General features: G+C 45.0%; 2 protein-coding genes across 3 annotated transcripts in view; one reads left to right on the forward strand and one right to left on the reverse strand.

The window, feature by feature from the left end:
* The window catches only part of mgme1 (mitochondrial genome maintenance exonuclease 1), a 59050-nt gene extending 49725 nt beyond the window's left edge, over positions 1-9325 (reverse strand). The window contains 1 exon segment of the mRNA XM_072504033.1: positions 9176-9325. The gene's annotated coding sequence lies outside the window, so the exon portion shown is untranslated.
* A 46-nt stretch (positions 9326-9371) lies between these two features.
* The window catches only part of snx5 (sorting nexin 5), an 83096-nt gene continuing 67509 nt past the window's right edge, over positions 9372-24958 (forward strand). Inside the window, exons 1-2 of one of the 2 annotated variants that reach the window (XM_072504019.1) lie at positions 9372-9468; positions 9987-10034. In XM_072504019.1, the coding sequence (XP_072360120.1) occupies positions 9996-10034 (39 nt within the window). In that variant the 5' untranslated portion in view covers positions 9372-9468; positions 9987-9995. Of the gene's footprint in view, positions 9469-9806; positions 9889-9986; positions 10035-24958 lie in introns of those variants that run through there. The other variant, XM_072504027.1, reaches the window with a different exon arrangement.

Consider the following 24958-nt stretch of genomic DNA (forward strand, 5'->3'; position numbering starts at 1 on the left):
AATTCCAAGGACTTTTATTTTGGGACGGCGGAAGCAGCGGAGGAGTTTGCAAAGGCAGAAGGACTGTGGCTGAATTGAGAAATGGTCAAGTACCGATGTAGTCTCATGTAACTGTATTTTTTCACTGCGTGCTGGTGTATGTGCTAAATGAGCCAACGTTGTATATATTTGGACAAGGGAAGAGATGAGTCTTTCACTTGCAATGATGGTTCTTTGGGGCTTGGGTGTATATACGGGGTGCGCGCGCTAAAGGGGATTTCTTGGTTTTCCTGGGACCGGGCAAGGGGGAAAAGGGACCCAGGTGGGAGCCTCCACGCTGGCCGGTTTAAGCCGGCCAGTGAACAGGAGTGAGGTGGGGGAGGGGCTGTGGCCATCGGAGCCTGGCAGAACAGGTTCCGATGAGCCTAGCCAGGGTGGAAAGTTGTGGGGAAGGAACACAGAGGTTGGGGGCAGGAGTTTTATAAGAGGAAGTGGAGGGGAAGAGTCGGGGGGGGGGGGGGGGGGGGCATGGTGTTCAATTCATGGGTGTCATTTACGGTACTCTTTCGGGGATTGGATGGCATTGAATGTTAGGGGGGGGGGGGGGGGGGATGGACTCTATAGGTCAATGGTGACCATAGGCGATTCTTGATTCCTTTTTCCCTTTGCTTTTCCCACCGTGGGAGGGTTTGTTTTATTTGATGCTTATATTGTCAGGTGGGTCGTTGTTTGGGGTGGTGAGAGGATGGGATCGTTGTTGTTGATAAGGGGATTGACTTTGTATTTGTTACCGTTTACTGCTTGTTGGTGGGTGTAAATTCTGAAGAAAATGTGAAAATGGAGAATAAAAATATTTTACAAAAAAAAAGATCCTTTGCACTCAGACTAAAACTTTCATATTTTTCTAAAGTTGTGATATCCAGAATGTCCACAATACTCCAGCTGAGGCTGAACCAGTGATTTACAAAGTTCTAGCACAGTCTCTTTGTTTCTATATTCTATTCTTCAATTTACAAAACCAGGTAATGGTAATCCACGTGGGCGGCTTGGTAGCAGTGGTTAGCACTGATGCTTCACAGCACCAGGGTCTCAATTTTTGTCACCGATTCCCACTTGGGTCACTGTGCGGAGTCTGCATGTTCTCCCCGTGGGTTTCCTCCGGGTGCTCCGGTTTCCACCCACAAGTCCCAAAAGACGTGCTTGTTAGGTGAATTGGACATTCTGAATTCTCCCGGTGTACCCGAACAGGCGCCGGAATGTGGTGACTAGGGAATTTTCACAGTAACTTCATTGCAGATTATTATTTGCTTTTTACCCTTCTACCTTAGAACATACAACATAGAACATACAGTGCAGAAGGAGGCCATTCGGCCCATCGAGTCTGCACCGACCCACTTAAGCTCTCTCGTCCACCCAATCCCTGTAACCCAATAACCCCTCCTAACCTTTTTGGACACTGAGGGCAATTTAGCATGGCCAATCCACCTAACCTGCACATCTTTGGACTGAGGGGGGAAACCGGAGCACCCGGAGGAAACCCACGCAGACACGGGGAGAACGTGCAGACTTCGCACAGACAGTGACCCAGCGGGGAATTGAACCTGGGACCCTGGCGCTGTGAAGCAACAGTGCTATCCACTTGTGCTACTGTGCTGCCCACCTTAAAGTATTGCATGCATAGGCACATTTCTCTTGTCATCTACACTTTTCGAAATGGTGCCATTTAGATTATGAATGGAAAAGCATTAGTAATACTACTGTACAAGAGCCTACAAAGATTCCATCAATACATCGTCTGTCCCAGCAGGGGCGCCAACACTCGCGACCACTGCTACACAAATATCAAGGGCACTTGCTGATCCATTCGCCGACCGCACTTCGGAAAATTGGACCATAAGATGGTGTTTTTCCTGGCATACGTGCAGAAACTCAAGGTCGTTCAATGCTGGTCCGAAGCAACAGATGAGCTCCTATGTGACTACTTGGAGTCAGTGGATTGGTTGTATTTAAGAACTCAGCGACCAACACAAACAAGTATGCCACCACTGTGATAAACTTTATCAGCAAGTGTGTAAGACTGCATGCTGAAGAAGGTAGTACATGCGTTCTCCTACCGGAAACCATGGCTTAATCAAGAGATTAACTACCTACTGAAGGCCAGGTCTGAGGCGTTCAAGACAGGCGACCCTGACCTATACAAGAAATCCAGGTACGACCTCTGCAGGGATGACAAGAGACAATACCAGACTAAGTTCGAGTCACAGACTAATGTGATGCACTCTCGTCGGCTGTTACAAGCCTTAAACAACATAATGGGCTACAAAGCGAAGCAGAGTAGAATCTCCGGCAGCAGTGCACCTCTCCCCGATGAACTCAATGCATTCTATGCTCAGTTCAAGCAGGAAACCATCAACCCGCTGTCAACTGTCCCAGCAACCTCGGACACACCCATACCCACCATCATAGCTTCCAAAGTCAGATTGGCCTTCTTGAAAGTGACGGGCCCTGACCGGGTCCCTGGTCATGCACTCAGATCCTGCGCAGACCAGTTGGCAGATATGTTTGCGGATATCCATGACCTTTCCCTACTCCGTTGAGGTCCCCTCCTGTTATAAGATCACCATCATACCAGTGCCAAAGAAGAACCAGGCAATGTGCCTCAACGACTATCGTCCAGTGGCCTTGACACCGATCATTATGAAATGCTTTGAGAGGTTGGTCATGAGGAACATCAACTCCATACTCCCAGAATACCTAGATCCACTGCAATTCGCATACCGCCACAACTGGTCCACAGCAGACATCATCTCCCTGGCCCTACACTCACCCGTGGAGCACCTCGGCAACAAGGACTCCTACATCAGATTGTTATTTATGAACTACAGCTCCACCTTCAACACCATAACCCCAGCCAAGCTCTTATCAAAGCTCTAAAACCTAGGACTTGGCTTCTCACTCTGCAACTGGATCCTCGACTTTCTGACCCATGGACCACAATCAATAAAGATGAACAACAACACCTCCTCCATGATAGTCCTCAATACCAAGGCCCCGGATGGCTACATACATACCTCCCTATACACAGATGACTGTGGCAAAATTTGGCTCCAACTCCACGTGCATGTTTGCTGATGACACGAGGCAGTGGGTCGGATCGCGAAAAACGATGAGTCAGAGTACTGGAGGGGGATACAGAACCTAGTGGCGGGGTGTAACGACAACAATCTCGCCTCAATGTCAGCAAAGCTAAGGAGCTAGTCATTGACTTCAGGAAGCAAAGTATCGTACACACCCATGTCTACATCAATGGTGTTGAGGCGGAGATGGTTGACAGCTTCAAATTTCTAGGTGTGCACATCACCAACAATCTTGTCCTGGTCCACCCACATCAATGCTACGACTAGGAAAGCACAACAGCGCTTATACTTTTTCAGAAAACTAAGGAAATTTGGCATGTCCATCATTGACTCTTACCAACTTTTACAGATGTACCATAGAAAACATCCTATCTAGCTGCATCACAGCCTGGTATGGCAACTGCTCAGCCCAAGACCGTAAGAAACTACAGAGTCGTGAACACTGCCCAGTCCATCACACGAACCTGCCTCCCATCCATTGACTCGGTCTACACCTCCCACTACTTATGAAAGCCGGCAGCAAAGTCAAAGACGCCTCCCACCAGGGTTATTCTCGCTTCTAAATTCTTCCATCGGGTAAAAGATACAAAAGTCTGAGAATACGCACTAACAGATTCAAAAAACAACTTCTTCCCCACTGTTACCAGACTCCTAAACGGCCCTCTTATGGACTGATCTGATATCTTCACATATCATCTGAGTAGTGCTACACTCCTGTATGCTTCACCCGATACCTGTGTCTATGTATTTACTTTAAAAAAAATTTTTTAAATTTAATTTAGAGTACCCAATTCATTTCTTCCAATTAAGGGGCAATTTAGCGTGTCCAATCCACCTACCCTGCGAATCATTGTGTTGTGGGGGTGAAACCAGTGGAGAATGTGCAAACTCCACACGGACAGTGACCCAGAGCCGGGATCGAACTTGGGACTTCAGTGCCACGAGACTGCAGTGCTAACCACTGCACCACCGTGCTGCCCTTCCATGTATTTACATTGTGTATTTCATGTTTGCCCCAAGTGCTTTTTTCATGTATGGAATTGTGTGTCTGGACTGTATGCAGAACAATACTTTTCACTGTTCCTTGATACACGTGACAATAAACAAATCCAATCCAATCCAATAAGAATGCACATAATTTGGATCCCAGAGCCATCCTCCGTTGAAAATGAACATTGCAGCAGGCTAGACTGAGGAGAGTCGGAAAGAGCGATAAAGTTTCACATCGGTGCTAGTTGAATGCATGTAGCTACGAGGCAAAAATATTAAAAGTGTCTTGACTGTGGGAACTCAGTCAGTGTCTCGTATAATGAATTAACCATTGTATTCAACACTGAGAACGTATTGTTTTCTGTCTAATCAACGAATGAATTCTTACAGTCTCTGCAAAGCTGTAAAACACAGCAGAAAGAGAGAGAAACATATGCAATAATTTTCCTAAGACTACGCATGCAGGCACTGAACTAGTTTTGATAGGCACCAGTCACTCTTAAGTCAAAAGAGAAAATGCTGGAAAATCTTTGACAAAGGATCATCTGGACTCGAAACGTTTGTGCTTTTCTCTCCCTACAGATGCTGCCAGACCTGCGGAGATTTTCCAGCATTTTCTCTTTTGGTTTCAGATTCCAGCATTTTCTCTTTTGGTTTCAGATTCCGGCATCTGCAGTAATTTGCTTTTAGTCAATCTTAAGTAATGTCCAATGTTTGATGAACAAATCATCTAAGTAACAGATATTCATTTGAACAAACCAGGAGGTCACAGCTGAGAATTAGAAGCCAATGAAAGTAAATGAGGGGCTAAACCAGAGATATGAATTCCCTTAAAAGTAGGGCCTCGTGGTTGATGTCTTTGTTCCTGAATTCTTAAATCATCTATCTGTTTGTTTTGTGTTTTAAGTGATTTCTTTGTGCTTATGCTTTTTGCCAAGTGCTTGACTTTTTTATGTATAGTTTGATATTTTGTTTCTAAGATTTTAATTGGTTCTTATTCAAGTGAGTAATTAACAATAATAATACATAACACTCTAGGAAATGGGTTCATGCATGGACATGCTTATAGTTTACCAGGGCTCTATGTGTTGCTGCTATGTCTGAAGAACATGTACAAAGAAGACAATGCACTGTGCTGCATGAATGCAGAGAATATAGAAATTCCAACTCTGCAGCTGAATCCCCTTGTCAACAGTCATAAACTCAGTTTTACTATCAATCACTGAAAATCATGCTGTCCCCCTAGGGACCTTTGCTCAAAATACAGCAGTCTGTCTTATGACAATAGAGGATTAGGTATGGCAGAGGGTTTCAGGAATCACTCAATTGCCCAATGATCCACTTGTAGATTTAGGACACACCTAGGAAGTGTCCATTAGCACAGGGATCACAGAAATCAACATGAATGATGAAGACCTCTATCAAAGCATGAACACTCAACCTCTGCTTAAATGAGGAAAATGTAAAAGTGCATGCATCCACCCTATAAATAACCATGGTGTCTGGAGTTTCAAGGCAATCTACTGGTGCAGTAAAGGAGGCACTGGGCCACTTCCGTTCCCAGAGACAGGCTCTTCCATGCTTCAAAAAGCAACAACATATTTATGTCACCCTTGACTTAATAAATGTCCCAAGGGGCATTCACATGAGCATTAAAAAATACAAAGTCTGATGCTAAGCCATAAGGAGACATGAACAGCATAGTTTTGGATGATCTCAAGAGGAGGAGTTAGAATGTGGCAGACTAGACAGAGATGCATTGGAATAATCAAGTGAGAGGCATGAATGAGTGTTTCAGCAGCTCACACACTGACACAGGGCAATGTTGAGAGATGTTACAAAAATGGAAACGGTGGTCTTAGGGATGGCTTAAAACCGTGGTTGGAAGCTCATCTCGGGGTTAAATGAACACCAAGGCAGTGAACAATCTAGTTTAGCCTCAACGTTTCCAGGGAGATGGATGGAGTTGGTAGCAGGGAGGCAGAATTTGGAGCAGGGACCAAAAACAATTACTTCAGTCTTCCCAATATTTAATTAGAAGAAATTCCTGTTCATCCAATACTAGATGTCATAGAAGCAGTCTGAATTTAGCAACTATAAATATATTATACTAAAAATCTATCGCATCACAGCGGGCAAAATCCATTTGTGAAGGAGTCGGGGCAGATGGCGGTGAGGTGAATGGAGGATGCCATCAGTAAACATGAGAATGATAACATTTCTGCATGATGTTGCCACAGGGAAGCATGCACAAGAGATAAAGGGAGGGGCCATGGATCCATCCTTGGGGGGGGGGGGCAGCAAGAAAACCATTCAAGTGATACTCTGGCGGCGGGTAGATGGATAAGAATGGAACCAGGTGAGTGTCGTCCCATCTAGCTGGAGAAATGTTGACAACAGTGTGGTCAACCACTGCACATAGATTGAGAAGGACAAAGGGGGATAGTTTGCATTTGTCACAGTTACATTACATTTATAACTTTGATAAAAGGGCAGCATGGTGGTGCAGTGGTTAGCACTGCTACCTACGGCACCGAGGACCCAGGTTCGATCGCAGCCCCAGGTCACTGTCTGTGTGGAGTTTGCACATTCACCCCACGTCTGCGCGGGTTCCACCCCCACAACCCAAAGACGTGCAGGTTAGGTGGATTGACCACGCTAAATTGCCCCTTAATTGGAAAAAAAATATTTGTGGACTCTAAATTTTAAAAAGAACTTTAATAAAAACTGTTTCAGTGTGAACAATTAAAGGGATTCAAGCATGGCGTTCCAGGAATAATAAGTACAGATTTGAAGGGACAACATATTCAAGGACTTTGGAGAGGAAAGGGAAATTGAGAATGGGGGTATAGTTTGCAAGGATGGTAGGGATCAAGAGTTGGTTTTTTGATAAGAGGTTTAAAAGGAGGGGGAGGGGCAACACACAAAAACAGAGAACGGTTAATATCAGATAATATGGAGGCCAGAAGTCGGTTGGCCAGCAATTTAATAGGAACAGTGTGCAGGGAGCAGGAGGTGGGTCTCTGGTACAAGATACACAAGGAGAAAGCATGAGAAGAAAAACTTGAGAAAAATGCAAGTTCAGGGCTGGAACAGGGAGGAGCTTTCAAGGAGATTGAACCTGGTGGGAGCGACACAGCAGAGGCAGCGGATTAAGTAGTGTCAATCTTAGTGACAAAGAAATCCAGGAGCTCCTTGCACTTATTGTTGGAGGTGAGGGTAATGGGGAGAGGGGTTGAAGTAGACAGTTTTCCATGGAGAAAAAGCTGCAGGTTATCTCTGCATTTCGGTATGCTTTTGTAATAATTAGCAGTTTTACAGGACAAGAACAAGATCTGGTATGCTTTATGAATTCCAGCCAAAAGTGGTGGCGAGTGGCTAAACTGTACCTTTTCAAATTCACGTCCCTTTGTGGCAAGGGAGCAGAGACGAGGGTCACACAAGGGGATAGGCAGGGCAAAAGAATGACATGGTTTTATTGGGTGAGGCTGCAGTTTTGCAAATCAGTAGATACAGAAATATTATAACAGAGGGCTAAGCTAAATATTTGGACTTTCACATTTCACTTAAGAAGCACTTGTAAAGTGTATTTGGTTAGCAGGTAGAAGATAGTTTCTCATGAAATTGACATGTTTCCCCGAAATCATCCAAAAAGTCACTATCAATTAAACTCAGTTTCAAATCAAACTTGCGTGCTATTTTGCTGCTGCCAAAACACATTCACGAGTAACACAGCGAGCTATGGTTCATTTTGCAATAACCACCTGTCCTTAACATGAATACTGTTCATATCAACAAATTCCAAAAATGGTACAATATGCAATATAAACAAAACTAACGTTTGTGAACAACGACGTTGTATACAAGCTTTGATAATTGCAACATCACACTGTATTTGTCACACTGAAGCTCGGAGTTACTCATTTGTCCTTGTAGGGTTTCTGAATTATACAAATGGGACAGATCCAATATCATTTTCACATACCTTCCATGTACAACAACTTGACTGTCCAGTGTTGCTGCTACAAGTGTTGTAAAGTTTGTTTGAAGAGATTGTTCTGCCCTGCGAACCCAATTTAAATTTCCGACATGGATTAACAGTGTGCTGGGGAATGAAACGTTTCACGAAGTGTCCAATGGAAACAAGGAGTTACAACAAGCATTGCAGTGAACCTGCCCTGTGCTCTCTGCTCATTCCAGAAGCAGGAGGGATTCAGCCCCTCCAGCCAGTTCATAGAATCGTAGAATTTAACAGTGCAGAAGGCCATTCGGCCCATCGAGTCTGCACCAGCCCTTGGAAAGAGAACCCTACCCAAGCACATACCTCCATCCCCACCCTATCCCCGTAACTCCACTTAACCTTCATTGGACACTAAGGAACAATTTAGCATGGCCAATCCACCAAACTTGCACATCTTTGGACTGTGGGAGGAAACTCCACTTAGAGTGATTCTTGCTTATTTGCATTCCATTTACTGGTCTTTGCTCCATACATTTACCGAACAAATATCTGTTGATCTGAAAGCTCCAAATGGCCTGAGCATCCATTGCCTATTTTGGGCGGGGGGGGTGGAGGAGAGAAAGACTGGAAATAGCCTTGGCTGACTGTGGAGTTTGCAACCCCCTCCCTGTTGGTGTGGATTTCCTCCCACACACTAACAATGTGCAGGTTAGGTGGATTGCCCCTTGCCGTCCAGGGATGGGGTTATGGCACTCTTTCGGAGGGTCAGTGCAGACTCGATGGTCCGAAAGGCCACCTACCGCACTTTAGGCAATCTATGATTTCTATGAATAGTCATCGTGGTCTACAGCACTGAAAAGGCCCTTCGGCCCATTGCATCTGCCCCGGCTAAAAAGGACCACCTAAGTAATCTCATCCTATTTTCCAGCACTTGGTACAGTCTTGTATGCCTTGGCACCTAAATACGTATACGATGGGAGCACTTTTTCCCTAGTTGCTTTGGCCGAAAGGCAGGAAGACACCGCTGAGATTCGAACTCATGATCTCCTGTTTACAAGACAGGCGCTTTAACCATCGAAGCCACAGGGAATTTCAGATATCCATTTACCTTTCATGGTGGGGAGGAGCTCTCAATGTGACTGTTGAATGGCCCAGCTCTATATTCCCATGATACCGCTCGCTCCTCCTCTATTCTGGATTTCCCCGCCACATTAAACGGTTTCTCACTTCGATTCAATCCAGCCTGCAGCCCCCATCAAAGCGGTCGCTCGGTCAACCAAAGGGGGCTGGCTATGGCGGTTAAGGGTTTCGGACGGAGGCAGGGTGCAACTCAACATCCACTCAATAAACTACAGGCTCCAATGAACAAACGCACTTACGCCAGTCAGTCAGCTGCTAACGGTAAACCGGCCGCCAGCACGTGCTTCAGCGCCAGTGAGAGACGAAAATCACTGCCTGTCGGGAAGTGTAGTTCGCGCCGCTGTTGCGCACTACCTGCCGGCCGGCCAAAGGCACTACAACTCCCAGAATGAAGCGCGGAGAAGGCAGAATGGGGGGGGGGGGCAGGGATAAGCTCCCGCGCCGGCGCATTCCGAGCCATCCTCAGAACGGCGACGTCTGCGTCATGACGCAAGGGGGGGTGGCTCCTGATCATTCGCTCTGCACGTCCCAGGAGGTTGATGTTAGACCAATGGTAGCTCCGCAATAGTCGGCGGCGGGCCGTGGCCGCGCCAATGGGAAGGCGGTAAAGGCGGAGCCTGGGCGCAGTGCTCAAGTGACAGGCGGGGCGGTGGGCGAGCTGTTGGAGGGTGGTTGAAGTTGGTAGGCTCGTGTTAACTTCCCAGTCACGGGAGAGCGGTGGCGGAAAGTGAGAGTGTGTCGCCTGTTAAAGTTTTAACATTAAAGTTTTTCCTTGGCAGGAAGGAGCGATGTCTGATACTGCTGCTGACCTGAGCGAGGGGAATAAGGTAGGTGAGGTGTGGTTTGAAGAGCAGCCACTTGGCTGTTTCCTGTTTGTTCATAAACAATATCCTTAAAGCTTCTGCTGAAGTTTTTGGTGCAATTTGCTCTTAGTCCCAAGTGGCTGCATCCTAAAAGTGGTGCAGCTGCATGTTTCTGGGTGTAGGTCAGGGTAGTTTTAATGGAGAGTTAGTTATGTCTGTCATTACACTTCTGCTTTTGTTTGTAGATCTGTACAGCTGGCAAGTAACAATCTGTGTAGCAGCTACGATGAGAATCATTCCTGCTGGATCTGATATGCTGCCTGTGAACTCCTTATTGTTTTTAATATTGGAAATCTAGCTGTTTAACTTGTAGTTTTGAGTCTGCATTTACTCTGTCTCCTTCCCACATCTTTTTTTTTTCCTCCCTCTCCATTCCAGTCCAAAAGATATAAGTATTTCTTGAGTGAGGTGATTCTTTATCCCCCCAGGCTGTTTGATTTTGCAAAGCTCACTTAACTGTAAAGCACTGTAAGATGTTCTGAGGTTGTGGTAATGCTTTTCACAACCTCTGGATATCCAAAATAATTAAATACTTTGAAATGTAGTCACTTGTAATGTAGGTAACTTTATAAACATGTTGAAAGAGGGGAGATCAAATAATGGAGTATGAAGAGTTATGCTTTTAAGAACAGGCCAAAAGGCCAAGAAGTGATGAGTTATGCTTTTAAGGGACTGAGCTGTACTAATTTGAATTGAGGGCAACTGTACTCTTGTATCTACAGAAATGCAATTTTAAAAAAACAAAAGCTTTGTCCATTTTTATTTGTAAAGTCAGGAATTAACTCCTTTTTGGGTATATGGGCATTCAGGTTTACTACTGTTGAATGTTATTTGAAAAAATACAGAATGGCACAGCATGCGAAGGCTAATCCTGGAAATATTTTTGCTTAAAATATTTATCCAATTCCCTTTTGAAATCTACTGAATCTTCTAGCACCTGTTCAGGCTGTGTGCTCCAGATCACAACTTTGTTGTGATTTTCTTTTTCCAAATGTTCCCTTGTGTTGTCTCTCGTTCTTTTGCCAATCAGGCATCTCAATTTGTGTCCTCTAGTTACTGATCTGCTGCTGAAAATAAAATTCCTCTTTATTTTTCCTTCTCAAATCATTCATGATTTTGAACATCCCTATCAACCCTCCTCTTAACCACTTGCTCTAAACGGGCAGCACGGTGCAGTGGTTAGCACTACTCCCTCACGGCACCGAGGTCCCAGGTTTGATCCCGGGTCACTTTGTGTTGAGTTTGCACAGATTCCCCGTGTCTGTGTAGGTTTCAAATTGCACCTTAATTGGAAAAAATGAATTGGGCACTCTAAATTAAAAAAACGGGCAGCCCAAGTTTCACCACATAACTAAAATCCTTTATCACTGATACCATTTCAATAAATCCCTTTCAATAAATCCCTTTCAAAAGTCCTGATATCCTTCCCAAAAGGAAATCCGAATTGAAAACCATATTCTAGCTAAAACCTCACCAGTGTTTTATAAAGGATCGGCATAACAGCCATGCCTTTGTACTCCAGGCCTTTATTGGCTGATTCCAGGATGTCATACTTTCTTAACATCCTTCTCAACCTTTCCTGTCAACTCAGTTTGTTTTTAAGGCACTTCAAATGTGCTACTTATTAACAAAGTATAATACTAAGTCACACTGGATATTGGGGTGGCACAGTGATTAGCACTGCTGCCTCACCGCTCCAGTGACCCGGGTTCAATTCTGGCCTCGGGTGGCTGCCTGTGTGGAGTTTGCACTTTCTGGGTGGGTTTCCTCCAAGTGCTCCGGTTTCCTCCCACAGTCCAAAGATGAGCAGGTTAGGTGGATTGGCCATGATAAATTGCCTCTTAAAGAGTGTCCAAAAGGTTAGGTGTTGTTACTGGGTTACGGGAATAGAGTGGAGGTGTGGGTTAAAAGGGCCAGTGCAGACACGATGGGCCGAATGTTTTCCTTCTGCACCGTAAATTCTATGATTAGGTCAGATATCTAATGGCTTGGTCAAAGACCAAGGAGGAAAATAAGGAGAAGCCTAGGGCAGAAACTCCAGGGTTAGGGCCTAGCGACTGGAAGGCATAGTAATCTTTGATAGAGCAATTAAAATCAGAGACACTCGGGAGACTCTGGAAACCAGAAATAGAGTGCAGATGCCTCAATGATTGGAGGTGATTGTAGAACTAGAGAGAGTGAGGCCATGGATGGATTTGAAAGCTTGTATTGTGTGACACAGGCGGCAGAGAAATGGAGCTCAAGTTTCCGGAGGGCAGAATTGTGAGACCAGGCAGGAGTGTGTTGGGATAGTCAAGTCTGAGGTAATAAAGACACAAATGAGGATTTCAACAGCAGATCAGTCGCAAAAGTGTATAATTTGGGCCAATTTACAGAGGTGCATTTACTGAATGAATGCTGCACTGTCGGAGGTGATTTCCTTTGGATGTGGTGTTAAATTGAAGCCTCATCTGCTCTCTGTGGTGCTATTTTTGAAGGACTGGGCAGTTTTCTTGGTGTCTCAGCCAATTTATCCCTCAATTGCCAAATCAATAATGTTATCTGGTCATTGTCAAATGCTGTGTGCATTTCCTACATTGAAACAATGACTACACTGAGATGTCTGACTAACATCAAAAGCACCATTTCTGTCTTGTCTTTCGAGACTGAAAATGGAAGAGAGAGAAATTAAGTCAGTAGTTTACGAAGAGAGTTTGGAGCGAGGACCAAAAACAATGGCTTCATTCTTCCTGGTATTCTGTTGGAAGAAATGTCTGCTAATCGGTGCAGGATGTTGGATGAATAATCTGATAACTGAGCAATAGTGGGGGAGTCGAGAGGTGGTAGTGAGTAAGAGCTAGTTATCATCAGAATAGTTGTGAAAACTAACATTGTGCTTTTGGAACCAAAAGAGAGAATGCTGGAAAATGTAAGCAGGTCCGGCAGCATCTGTAAGGAGAGAAAAGAGCTAACGTTTTGAGTCCAGATGACCTTTTGTAAAAGCGTTGGCTCCTTTCTACCCTACAGATGCTGCCAGACCTGCTGAGATTTTCCAGCATTTTCTCTTTTGGTTTCAGATTCCAGCATCTGAGTAATTTGCTTTTATTTATCGTGCTTTTTAGAATGTAGGTAAGAGATCAAAGGGACTGTGGGGGGGGGGGCACGAGGTGGGGAAGTGGGAAGAAAAGCATTGCATGTGAAACTCTGGTCCCAATTAGATAGATTAAATAATGGACTCTGGTGAGAGCTGTCCCATCCAGCTGGGTGGCAATCGCGAGGCATCAGAGGGAATGGTGTGGTCAACCAAGTTAAATGCTGTAGACAGGTTGAGAAGGATGGGGAGGGATAGTTATCTTTGTCATGGTCACATGGATGTTATTTGTGACCTTGGCAAGAGGAGTTTCAGTTCATGGAGGGATTCAAAATGGTATTTCAGGAAAGATGGAATTGGATTTGGGAGGCGACAACATGCTCCCATGATTTTTGAGAGTTAAGAGATGTTGAAGATGGAGTAGTATTTTGAAAGGATATTGGAGTTGAAAATTGTTTTTTGTTTTTTACGGAGAGGGAGACATCACCTGAAGAGCAAGAACTGTTCACCATGCTGGCTAACATGGGGACCAGGGGGAGATGTAGGGTGGTCAGCAATTTGGAGAGAAGAGGGTCGAGGGAGCAGAATGTGGGTCTCATGGTCAAGATGAATTTGTAGAGGGAATGAGGGGAGGTAGAAGAAACGAGAGAAAGATCCAAGTTCAGGGCTCTGGAGTATAAGGAATGCAGCTGATCAGATTATTATATTTATTGTACCCAATTCATTTTTTCCGATTTAAGGGGCAATCTACCTACCCTGCATATCTTATGGTTGTGGGGGCAAAACCCACGCAAACACTGAGAATGTGCAAACTCCACATGGACAGTGGCCCAGAGCTGGGATCGAACCTGGGACCTCGGTGCCGTGAAGCAGCAGTGCTAACCACTATACCACCATGCTGCCCTGGATTATCTCTATCTTCATGACAAAGCTCACAAACTCTCTGGTCCTTGTATTTGTAACCCTCAGAAGATTTATATGCATCTTCAAAAGTGTACACCCGAGACTTGCTCTTCCTGTACCCTATTTAATTTGTGCATTACCTCAAAGTGTATCACTCATTCTTTGGTGTATTAAATTTAGCTCGCCAGTGTCTGCCTATTAATCTGTCTGCGTCTTTCTAAAATCTGTTACTATGCTTCTTATCATTTACTGCATTCCTGGGTTTTGTGGCATCTGAAACAAAAGAGCAGCAGTCCGAATACACCGATGTTCTGTACGGATGGGTATAATAAGCGCTTATTGTCACAAGTAGGCTTCAATGAAGTTACTGTGAAAAGCCCTTAGTTGCCACATTCCGGCCTGTTTGGGGAGGCCGGTACAGGAATTGAACCCCCGCTGCTGGCATTGTTCTGCATTTCCCTCCATTCTGAAAATTATATGTTCCTCCAGTTTCTGTGCTTTTGCCAATTTTGTATCCACACTGTCACTGTCCCTTTAATTCAGTGGGCTTTAATTTTGCCAGTAAGTTACTTCTGTAGCACTTTTTTTTTTCCTGTCTACATACAGAACTGCCCTAGCCTCAATGACACTAGCTGTTGCCTTATTTCAAGAACTCAAAACTAACTAGTTGGGAATGATTCGCCGTTATCAAATCTGTGCTGGATTACAATAATTAGCCTATACTTTTCCCAATGCCAATTAATTTTGTCCTAAATTTTTGTCTTTGTTTCCATAGACAGTACTATTGGGCTAAACTGGGTTGTAATTCCTGGGTTTACCCCTCCTTTCCCTAAAACAAAGGTGTAACATTTTAAATTGTCCAATCTTTCGCCACCCTTGTATCTATTGTAGTCAGAGCTCTGAAATTTCCACGTAAAGTGGCTTATTGTTGTGTGCTAGTATTGAAATTTACTGTTTGTGAAGTGTTTTTCCTCTCTCCAGCAATGGTATAAAAGTGCGGTGTAAGTCCAGTCAGGCTGCAAACTGTTGCTCTGGGGTTCAGGTGCTTAGCCTGGGGAAGTGGTGGCATAGTGGTAATGTCTGAAGGCCCCATTAATGCCCTGGGGATATGGGTTTGAATCCCACTATGGCAGGAGGTGGAATTTAAACTCCACGGAATTTATTATTGGTGACTGTGAAATTTGTTGTAAATGCCCATCTGATTCACTCGTGTCCTTACCCAGTCTGGCGTACATGTGACTCCTGACCCACAGCAGTGTGGATGACTTACTGCCCTCTGAAATGGCCTAGCAAGCCACTCAGTTTAACGGCAGTTAAGAATGGGCAACTAATGTTGGCCTTGGCCAGCACCACCCACATCTCATGAAAGAAAAAAGTCATAAGCACTGGACCTCAATTTACTGTTAGGACAGAGCTGAGAGTACTTTGGATTGACATAGTCATAGCATTTACAGTGCAGAAGGAGGCCATTCAGCCCATCGAGTGCACTGGCTCTTGGAAAGAGCACCCTACCCAAGCTCACCCTCCACCCCATCCCCATAACCCAGTAACTCCACCTAACACTAAGGGCAATTTAGCATAGCTAATCCACCTAATCTGCACATCTTTGGATTGTGGGAGGAAACCGGAGCACCCGGAGGAAACCCACGCACACAAGTGGAGAACATGCCGACTCCGCACGGACAGTTACCCAAGCCGGGAATCAAACCTGGGACCCTAGAGCTGTGAAGCAATTGTACTAGCCATTATGCTACTTTGCTACCCTATTGTGAATAGTTGGCCACAATTTCGTAAATACTTAACTGGGAAAATCAAGGTGGTCGTGTAATTGTGACTATTTCTCTACTTTTTTAATAAAGTAATTATAGAAAGGTGAGCCCCCTTGAGTGCCTCAGACCACATCCACTTGGTGAGTAGCTGAGCTGTACAGAGGATTCCAGGTTCAGTCCCAGGCCTGCGCTAACTTCACCCTTGGCTAGTCGTTAAAACGCTTAGACTGGCCAGAAGGGGTAAATATGCTTGTGTCCGCTCCAGATTAGTATTGAGCAACCTCCTGCTGGGAAAGTAGACATCGGGGAAGGACAAAATCAAGTTTGTTTGTGATACCGCCATGTCCGAACATGCTGATTTGAGAAAGAATTAAGAGCAACAACCTTTGTGAGTGGTTAGAATGTGGAACTTGCTATCAGATGGAGTAGTTGAGGTTGTTGGCATAGATTCTTTTGCAAGGAAGCTCCTTAAACAGCCTGGAGTGGAAATGTTTTTTTTTTAAACAAAAATGCTTTCAACCCTTTTTTTAAAAAAAAATAGTTTCCTGCATTAAAGGAGCCCTGAGTTTGTTGATGACTGTAGAATTGTGCTATCAGTTGAGTGTGCAAGTTTACTTTAAATTTTAAAGTACCCAATTCATTTATTCCAATTAAAGGACAATTTAGTGTGGCCTAGCCACCTACCCTGCACATCCTTTTGGATTGTGGGGGCGAAACTCACACAAACACTAGGAGAATGTGCAAATTCCACATGGACAGTGACTCAGAACTTGGGACCTCGGTGCTGTGAGGCAGCAATGCTAACCACTGCGCCACAGTGCTGCCTGCGTACAAGTGTACTTGACCACATGATAAATCGTGCTTGTTTTTTGCTGTAGATGAATGACAGGAGCAGGGCAGCACGGTGGTGCAGTGGTTGGCATTGCTGCCTCATGGCTCTGGGTCACTGTCCATGTGGAGTTTGCACATTCTACCCGTGTTTGCGTGGGTTTCGCCCCCACAACCCAAAGATGTGCAGGGTAGGTGGATTGACCATGGTAAATTGCTCCTTAAATTGGGAAAAAATGAATTGGGTACTCTAAATTTATTACTTTTTTAAATGAAAGGAGCAAGTTTATAATATTGTGATAGAAACAAAATTTGTCTTTTTACACAGCCCCCACCGCTTAAAACTCGTGTTTAAAATGGATGGTCACCTGCATCCGTATGCCACACTCTCTAGCGATAGGGTATTTGTGTTAACATTGCCAGCAGATGTGTTAACTCGCTGCAATATTGTATGAGTGAAATTCAGACGAAAAATGCAATGTTTTTTAAGGAATATTTCATGTATTCTTTATTAATCTCCGCAGTCAGTTTATAAAAAAAAAAAAACCTTTCCGGCATGTGGTGCAGTGATTAGCACTGGGACTGCGGCGCTGAGGACCCGGGTTCGAACCCTGGCCCTGGGGCACTGTCCGTGTGGAGTTTGCACATTCTCCCCATGTCTGCGTGGGTTTCACCCCCACAACCCAAAGATGTGCAGGTTAGGTGCATTGGCCACGCTAAATTGCCCCTTAATTGGAAAAAAAGATAATGATTGGGTACTCTAAATTTAAAAAAACAAAAGAAAAACCCTCCAGGGCAGCATGGTGGTTCAGTGGTTAGCACTGCTGCCTCACATCGCTGAGGACCCGGGTTATTTCCTGGCCCTGGGTCACTGTCCGTCAATCTGCCCATGTCTGTGAGTCTCACTCCCACAGCCCAAAAATGTGCAGGGTAGGTGGATTGACAATGCTAAATTGTCCCTTAATTGTAAGTTTTAAAAAAAATTCTCCCTAATTAGCTGTTTGCATAAGTAATTGTTCAGTGAAGCTGATACCGAATGCATAGACTGAGCCATGTCAACAGATGAAATTGGCAAGCACCTGCCCCAAGGTCTTTTGGGCTCCTAATAATTCCCACCTTGATATAATATGGCAGTGGGTTCCAGCCTGGCGAGGAGTCCGATTTGAGGCTGTTTACGCACTGCAGCCGTGGCATCTGTTTCACTTGGTATCAACGCTCTTCGAATCAGTAAAACAAACCAGCCAGGGATCACAACCTGACCTGAGAGCAAATTGGAGTGCGATCCCTTGGGAGGAAGCATCATTCTAAATTTGAATAAACCCATTTAAACAAGTCCTGTTCTAGCCTGTGTGTTTGTGATTTCTCAACTACTGTGGGAGTCATAACCAACCTGTGGTGTACAAAGGAGCGTGCGATTTACAGCAAGTGACATGCTGCCGCAAGGCCATTTTCCACAGCTCTTGTTGATGGGAACCATAAAATTGAGACAACCTCACAACGGACTCTGTGATTTGCATTTGTATCGCACATCCCATGACCACTGGATGTCCCAAAGTGCTTTACAACCATTGAAGTACTTTTCAAGTGGAGTCACTGTTGTAATGCTGTAAACATGACAGCCAATTTGTGCACAACAAGTTCCCACATAAGCAATGTGGTGACGACCAGATAATTAATGTTTCAGTGGTATTGATTGAGGAATAAATCTTGACAAGGTCATTCGGGAAAACCTGCCTCTTAAATAGTGCCAGGAACTATTTATCATGCAATTTGAGGGGTGCCAAGGAATATTTTACATCTAACTGAGGAGACTGGGTTTAAAGTCCCATCTGAAAGACCATTTCTGCAGCTCCATCTGCGTTGCACTGGGATGTCAGCCTAGATTCCTGTATTCTGTAAGCCAACTTTACAAGAATGCTTGCTGATCTGAGCAGAAAAGAACCTTACAATCCATTTTTATCTGTTAGCATTAAGAATCTCCAGATTCTATTTACCTTGACCACAATTTTGCTATCAAGTTTTCATCGACGCCAATATTCTCGGAGCATTGCTGTTATGCTGGCCATCACATATTCCAGGCAGAATTTATTTGCAAGCCTGTACCTGCATTTAAAGTATAAAGCATGATGAGATTATTCTATTTAATAAAATCACAAGTAAAAAGCACATTGCAAAACTATTTTTTGACACGTTGAATTCCGCCTATGTATTCACTTCCCTACAACTTCAGAATTCAAGTATGGTTGGGACACTTTAATTTTAAAATGTCAAATGCTGGAAATGTAAGTAAGTCAACATCTGTGAAGCAAGTGAGGGTTAATGTTTCAGGTCAGTGTCCTTTTATCAGAACTAAAGGACGTTGGAGATGAACCGCTTTTAAGCAAATGCAAAACTGGGAAACGGGGTCAAGAAAAGAACCAAAGGGATGTCTGATGGGATGGAGTGAAGAAGTGATGAAAGAATTGATGTATAGTCTGATATGTCTTAATTATGAAACCAGGTTGTGGGGAAGAGCCTTGTCTTAATACTGGGGGCATTGAGGTATGGGTGGTGTATAGTTGATGTGGATTCTTGTTGTTTTTCTGACTGAGAAGGGAGAAGCAATTGAAAAGCACGTTGTCTGGAGGGTAGGGGGACTGGGGGGGAAAGAGCGAGAGAACCACTTTAATTCTGCCAAGCATTCTTTTCTGCCTGGGAACCTGGAGGTGGATTTTTTAATTGCTGCTTAAAGGGGTAGTATGGCTTTACTTAAGCAACACCAGATACAAATATGGGAGACTTGGGGTGTTGGTGCAGTACTATGTTTTTAATTTCAAGCACTTTGCAAGGTGTCCCTGTAGATCTAGTACTATTAAGACTAAGAAGCAGTGTGCCGCTCGGAGGAGGAGGATCATCATCCTGCTGAATGTGTAACTTCATTCATTTTGGCTGCCATTAATCCCAGCCACGTGTTGAATTGAGAGGTGCAGCATTGTTTTGGACTTGCCACTATTTCCCTACCCATTTTGATGTAGATTTAATTAAATCCCACAAAGTACTTTCTATATTTTCTTCAAGCTAGTGCAAAAAGCCTAAGCTGACCCTCCAGTGCTGTACTGAAGGAATGCTGCGCTGTCAGAAGTGCCAGCATTAAACGGAGGTGGATGTCAAGATCCCATGACATTATTCAAAGGAGAATTCCCCAATACTCTGGCCAATAATTATCCATGAGCACAATGCTGGCTATAAACTGATGACCTAATCATGATCGTTACTCCACTGTTTGTGGGACTTTGTGTGCAAATTGGCTGGCAAGCTCACTATCTCGCAATCGTAACTACACTTCAGAAGTACTTCACTAGCTCTAGTAAAGTGCTTGGGAAGGTGCTAAATAAATTAAAAGTTTTGTCTAATTTTTCTGTATCTGTGTCCGTATCTGCTTTCTTTCAAATATTGAGAATCTCTAGTTCCTGTGTTGGATGTTTTAAAGACACAAGTCCACATTTATTGTTGAATGTCATAAATATTATGTAGTGGTCTTGCAATAGTTGTAGTGCGTGTTCACCCTAGCCTCAAATGGAATGGCAGCCCTAATAGTGACTTTTTCCAAAAATTGTATGAAATTGGATATTCCACCATGTGTAATACCAAGGGGAAGGCAGAGAGTGGTGTTATTATTCATGTATTACTAAACAGAAGATTTTTCTGTAATGGTGTTGGTGCCTTTTAGTATGGATGGTGTATTGCCTTGCAAATCAACCTTTAGCCTTTCACTTTGACAGAAGGGCTGATTTATATGCAATGAAACAAAGGCTGCTTGGTGTTCTGAAGACCAGGGAACTGGTCTGTTTAGTGTAGGTGGTATTGTTTTGTGATGGGACAAGTTTGAAAATTGATCTGCTAGTTCAAGTTAAAGACTTGACTTCTAACAACAAATTTTGTACATGCTAAATCCATGGCTTTGCCTTATTTGAGTGAGTTTGCCTGTCAGATGGTTGAGGTTGTCCCTGCTCGATGGGAAGGAGCAAGAGTTTTGTCTTTTGCCTTCGCGGAACTACAAAAATGAGTAAAAAGATTCAGAATGATGGGAGCGAGACCAAACAAGGTTGCTATTCACAATCCACTTGATATTGGACTTCCTTTTGCAGAAGGGAAATGTATTTATTTTGTTCAGTTTGTCACATGATTCTCAGTTGAAAATGGTGGGAGGGAAGCACTTATTGGAGGCCAGTTACTGCTTAAAGTTTAATTTAAACCTGTGATTCCATGGGATCCTCCTCCTCGTAAGTGATCTTTCATTTTTGGGAATGTACAAAGAAAAGTACAGCACAGGAACAGGCCCTCCACGCCTGCGCCGACCATACTGCCCGTCTAAACTAAAACTTCTACACTTCCGGGTTCTGTATCCCTCTATTCCCATCCTATTCATATATTGTCAAGATGCCCCTTAAACGTCACTATTGTCCCTGCTTCCACCACCTCCTCCGGCAGCGAGTTTCAGGCACCCACTACCCTCTGTGTAAAAAGACCTGCCTCGTACATCTACTCTAAATCTTGCCCCTCCACCTTAAACCTATGCCCCCTAGTAATTGACCCATCTACCCTGGGAAAAAGCCTCTGAATATCCACTCTGTCTATGCCCCTCATGATTTTGTAGACCTCGATCAGATCGCCCCTCAACCTTCTTCGTTCCAGTGAGAACGAACCAAGTTTATTCAACCTCTCCTCCTAGCCAATGCCCTCCATACCAGGCAACATCCTGGTAAATCTCTTCTGCACCCTCTCTAAAGCCTCCACATCCTTCTGGTAGTGTGGCGACCAGAATTGAACACTATACTCCAAGTGTGGCCTAACTAAGGTTCTATACAGCTGCAACATGACTTGCCAATTCTTATACTCAGTGCCCCGGCCAATGAAGGCAAGCATGCCGTATGCTTTCTTGACTACCTTCTTCACCTGTGTTGCCCCTTTCAGTGACCTGTGGACCTGTACTCCTAGATCTCTGACTATCAATACTCTTGAGGGTTCTACCATTCACTGTATATTCACTACCTGCATTAGACCTTCCAAAATGCATCACCTCACATTTGTCCGAATTAAACTCCACCTGCCATGTAAGCAGGTGTTCAGTTGTGAAGGCAACATGTAGTAGCATTTATTTAAAAAAGATGCTCATGAGACTCCTAGGGGAAGAAAGAGATTGTTGATCCATCAACAACCTGAATATCTTGATACTTTCTGGAAATGGCACATATAGTTTTTGCAGACTCCCATCTCATGAAACCTTGGTCAATTCTGTTAGGTTTGCTAAGGTTAAGAGGAACAGGTGATGGGGAGTTAATTGCATTTGAGTGCATGAAGAATAGCCGAGTTACTGGGTGGTACGGGAGGAGAGCTGAAAAGTCCATAAACTCTCTTTGGGGGGGCGGAGCTCTGTCTTGTTTTCAGCTTCACCACCAGCATGGATCCAATTAGCAAACTCCAGTTAAACATTGCCTGATGTGTCTCAGAAGCTCCACTTGGCATGGTAGTCTCTGTTGCATAGAAAACAGTGGGCTGAGAAGGTGCAGGATTCACTGGCCTCTATGTTCTCTCTCAAATAATTGTGGTGTTTAGCACTTTGGTCTTTTCATGCATTTTACCTGCAAATAAGCTATTTTTTTTGTGAATTTGTAACTTATGTCTTTGCGTTTGAAGGTTTTCCATCTGGGGACTTGGGCTTCTTTTTTTATTATTCATTCAGATGATGTGAGCAATTCATATGATGTCAAGGTCAGCATTTGCCCATTTCTAATTACAGTTGTGACTCTGGTGGTGAGCTGTCGCCTTCAACCCCTGTAGTTCATGTGGTACAAGTATACTCTTAATACTGTCGAGGGATTTCCACCCAGACCAGTGGAGAGTGTTTTCCTCATGCTCCTGAATCGTGTCTTTGCAGAGATGGACAGGCTTTGGAGAGTCGGGAGGGGAGTTACTCTAGTGGAGGTGTCTTGTTGGAGATGGTCATTGCCTGGCACTTGTGTGGTACGAATATTATGGCCACTTAGCCCAAGCCTGAATGTTGCCTTGTCCTGCTTCATGTGTACAGATGGATTCCGTGTCTGAGGAGCATGAATGACATTGAACACTCCAGTCATGGCAAACATCCCCACTTTTGACCTCCTTGAAGGTCATCATTGATGAAGCAGCTGAAGATGGCTGGGCCTAGGACACTACCCTGAGGAACTCCTGCAGCGATGTCCTAGGGCTGAGATGATTGACTTAACAACCAGGTGTATGTGCTAGGTGTGTGATTCTGACCAACTAGTGGACACCCTGGGCGAGATTCTCTGACCCCCCCCCCCCGCCGGGTCGGAGAATCGCCGGGGGCTGGCGTGAATCCTGCCCCCGCCGGCTGCCGAATTCTCCGGCACCGGATATTCGGCGGGGGCGGGAATCGGGCCGTGCCGGTTGGCGGGCCCCCTCCCGGCGATTCTCCAGCGCGGATGGGCTGAAGTCCCGCTGCTAGAATGCCTGTCCCGCCGGCGTGGATTAAACCACCTCTCTTACGGCGGGGGGGGGGGGGGGGCGGTGCGATCTGGCCCCCCCGGGGGGGGGGGGGGGGTGCCCCCACGGTGGCCTGGCCTGCGATCGGGGCCCACCGATCCGTGGGTGGGCCTGTGCCGTGGGGGCACTCTTTTCCTTCCGCCTTCGCCACGGTGTCCACCATGGCGGAGGCGGAAGAGACTCCCTCCACTGCGCATGCGCGGGGATGCCGTCAGTGGCCGCTGACGCTCCCGTGTTTGCGCCGCCCGGCAATGTCATTTCCGCGCCAGCTGGCGGGGCACCAAAGGCCTTTCCCAGCTGGCGGGGCGGATATCAGTCCGGCGCGGGCCTAGCCCCTCAAGGTTAGGGCTCGGCTGCTCAAGGGGCGGCGTGATGCCGGACTGATTCGTGCAGTTTTTCACGCTGGTCGGCGGACATCGCGCCGATTACGGAGAATTTCGGCCCCTAATTCCCAATGACTCCAATTTTGCTCGGGCTCCTTGATAACCCACTAGGTTCAACAATGTGATAACTGTCAATTTGCCTCTGGAATTTTCATGTTTTGACAGGCTTTAATGAGGTATGGTGCTAAATGGCCCTGAGGACGGGTGATGTCTGGATAATTTTTTTTTTCAGATTGTTGGATAGCTGCCTGTGATTAGCTGCACTGGAACAGCTTGGCTATTGATGCAGCAAGGTCTCGAGCACAGTCTACTGCAGTCAGGATGTTTTATAAATTTAAAGCAACCAATTTTTTTTTTTTTTTTGCTATTCGGGGGCAATTTAGTGTGGCCAATCCACCTACCCTGCACTACTTTTTGTGGACCCACACAGACATGGAAAGAATGTGCAAGCTCCACACAGTGACCCGGGGCTGGGATCAAACCCGCTTGGTCCTCCGTGCCGTGAAGCAGCAATGCTAACCACTGTGCGACAGTGCTGACTGACCGACCTGTCCTTCAGGACTAAGTCAGCTCAGCCAGGGGTAGTACGACTGAGGCACTCTTAGATGAACATTCAGATTCTCCATCCATGTATATTGTTACTTGGAGGAAGCACAGAGTAACCAGGAGTGTTTGATGTGGAGGAATACTGCTTCATCAATTAACGCATTAATGAGGAAGGATAGTGGCTCCAACTATGTGCAATCTATATGGGTGGAGCTGAGAAACACAGGAGAAAAAAAACAATGAGTTATATATCGACCCCCCCCCCCCCCCCCAAAAAAAACCTAGTGGTGCTGTTTTGTGGGGGGGGGGGGGGGGGGGGACATTAAATTGGCATTTAGAGACGCATGTGATAAATGAACATCTTTAATTGTGGATGACTTTAATATGCATACAGATTGGCGAATTCAAATTAGTAACCATACTGTAGAGGAGGGATTCCTGTGTGTACAGGATGGCTTTCTGGACCAATATGTTGTGGAATCAACTGGGGAACTGGCCATCCTAGACTGGGTATTGTATAATGAGAAAAGATTAATTGGCAATCTAGTTGTGCAAGATACCTTGGGTATGAGTTACCATAATATGATTTGGTGAGTGACAGTTTAAAAAAATAAATACATTTAGAGTACCCAATTATTACTTTTTTTACCAATTAAGGGGCAATTTTGTGTGGCCACTCCACCTAACCAGCACATCTTTGGGTTGTGGGGACGAAACACACGCAGACACTGGGAGAATGTGAGTGTGCAAACTCCACACTGACAGTGACCCAGGGCTGGCATTCTAATCTGGGTCCTCACACCATAGTCCCAGTGCTAAACACTGTGTCACCGTGTTGCCCTGAAGAGTGACCTAGTTGACCTG

This window comes from Scyliorhinus torazame, chromosome 1 (assembly GCF_047496885.1).
Source record: "Scyliorhinus torazame isolate Kashiwa2021f chromosome 1, sScyTor2.1, whole genome shotgun sequence".
NCBI lineage: Eukaryota > Metazoa > Chordata > Chondrichthyes > Carcharhiniformes > Scyliorhinidae > Scyliorhinus > Scyliorhinus torazame.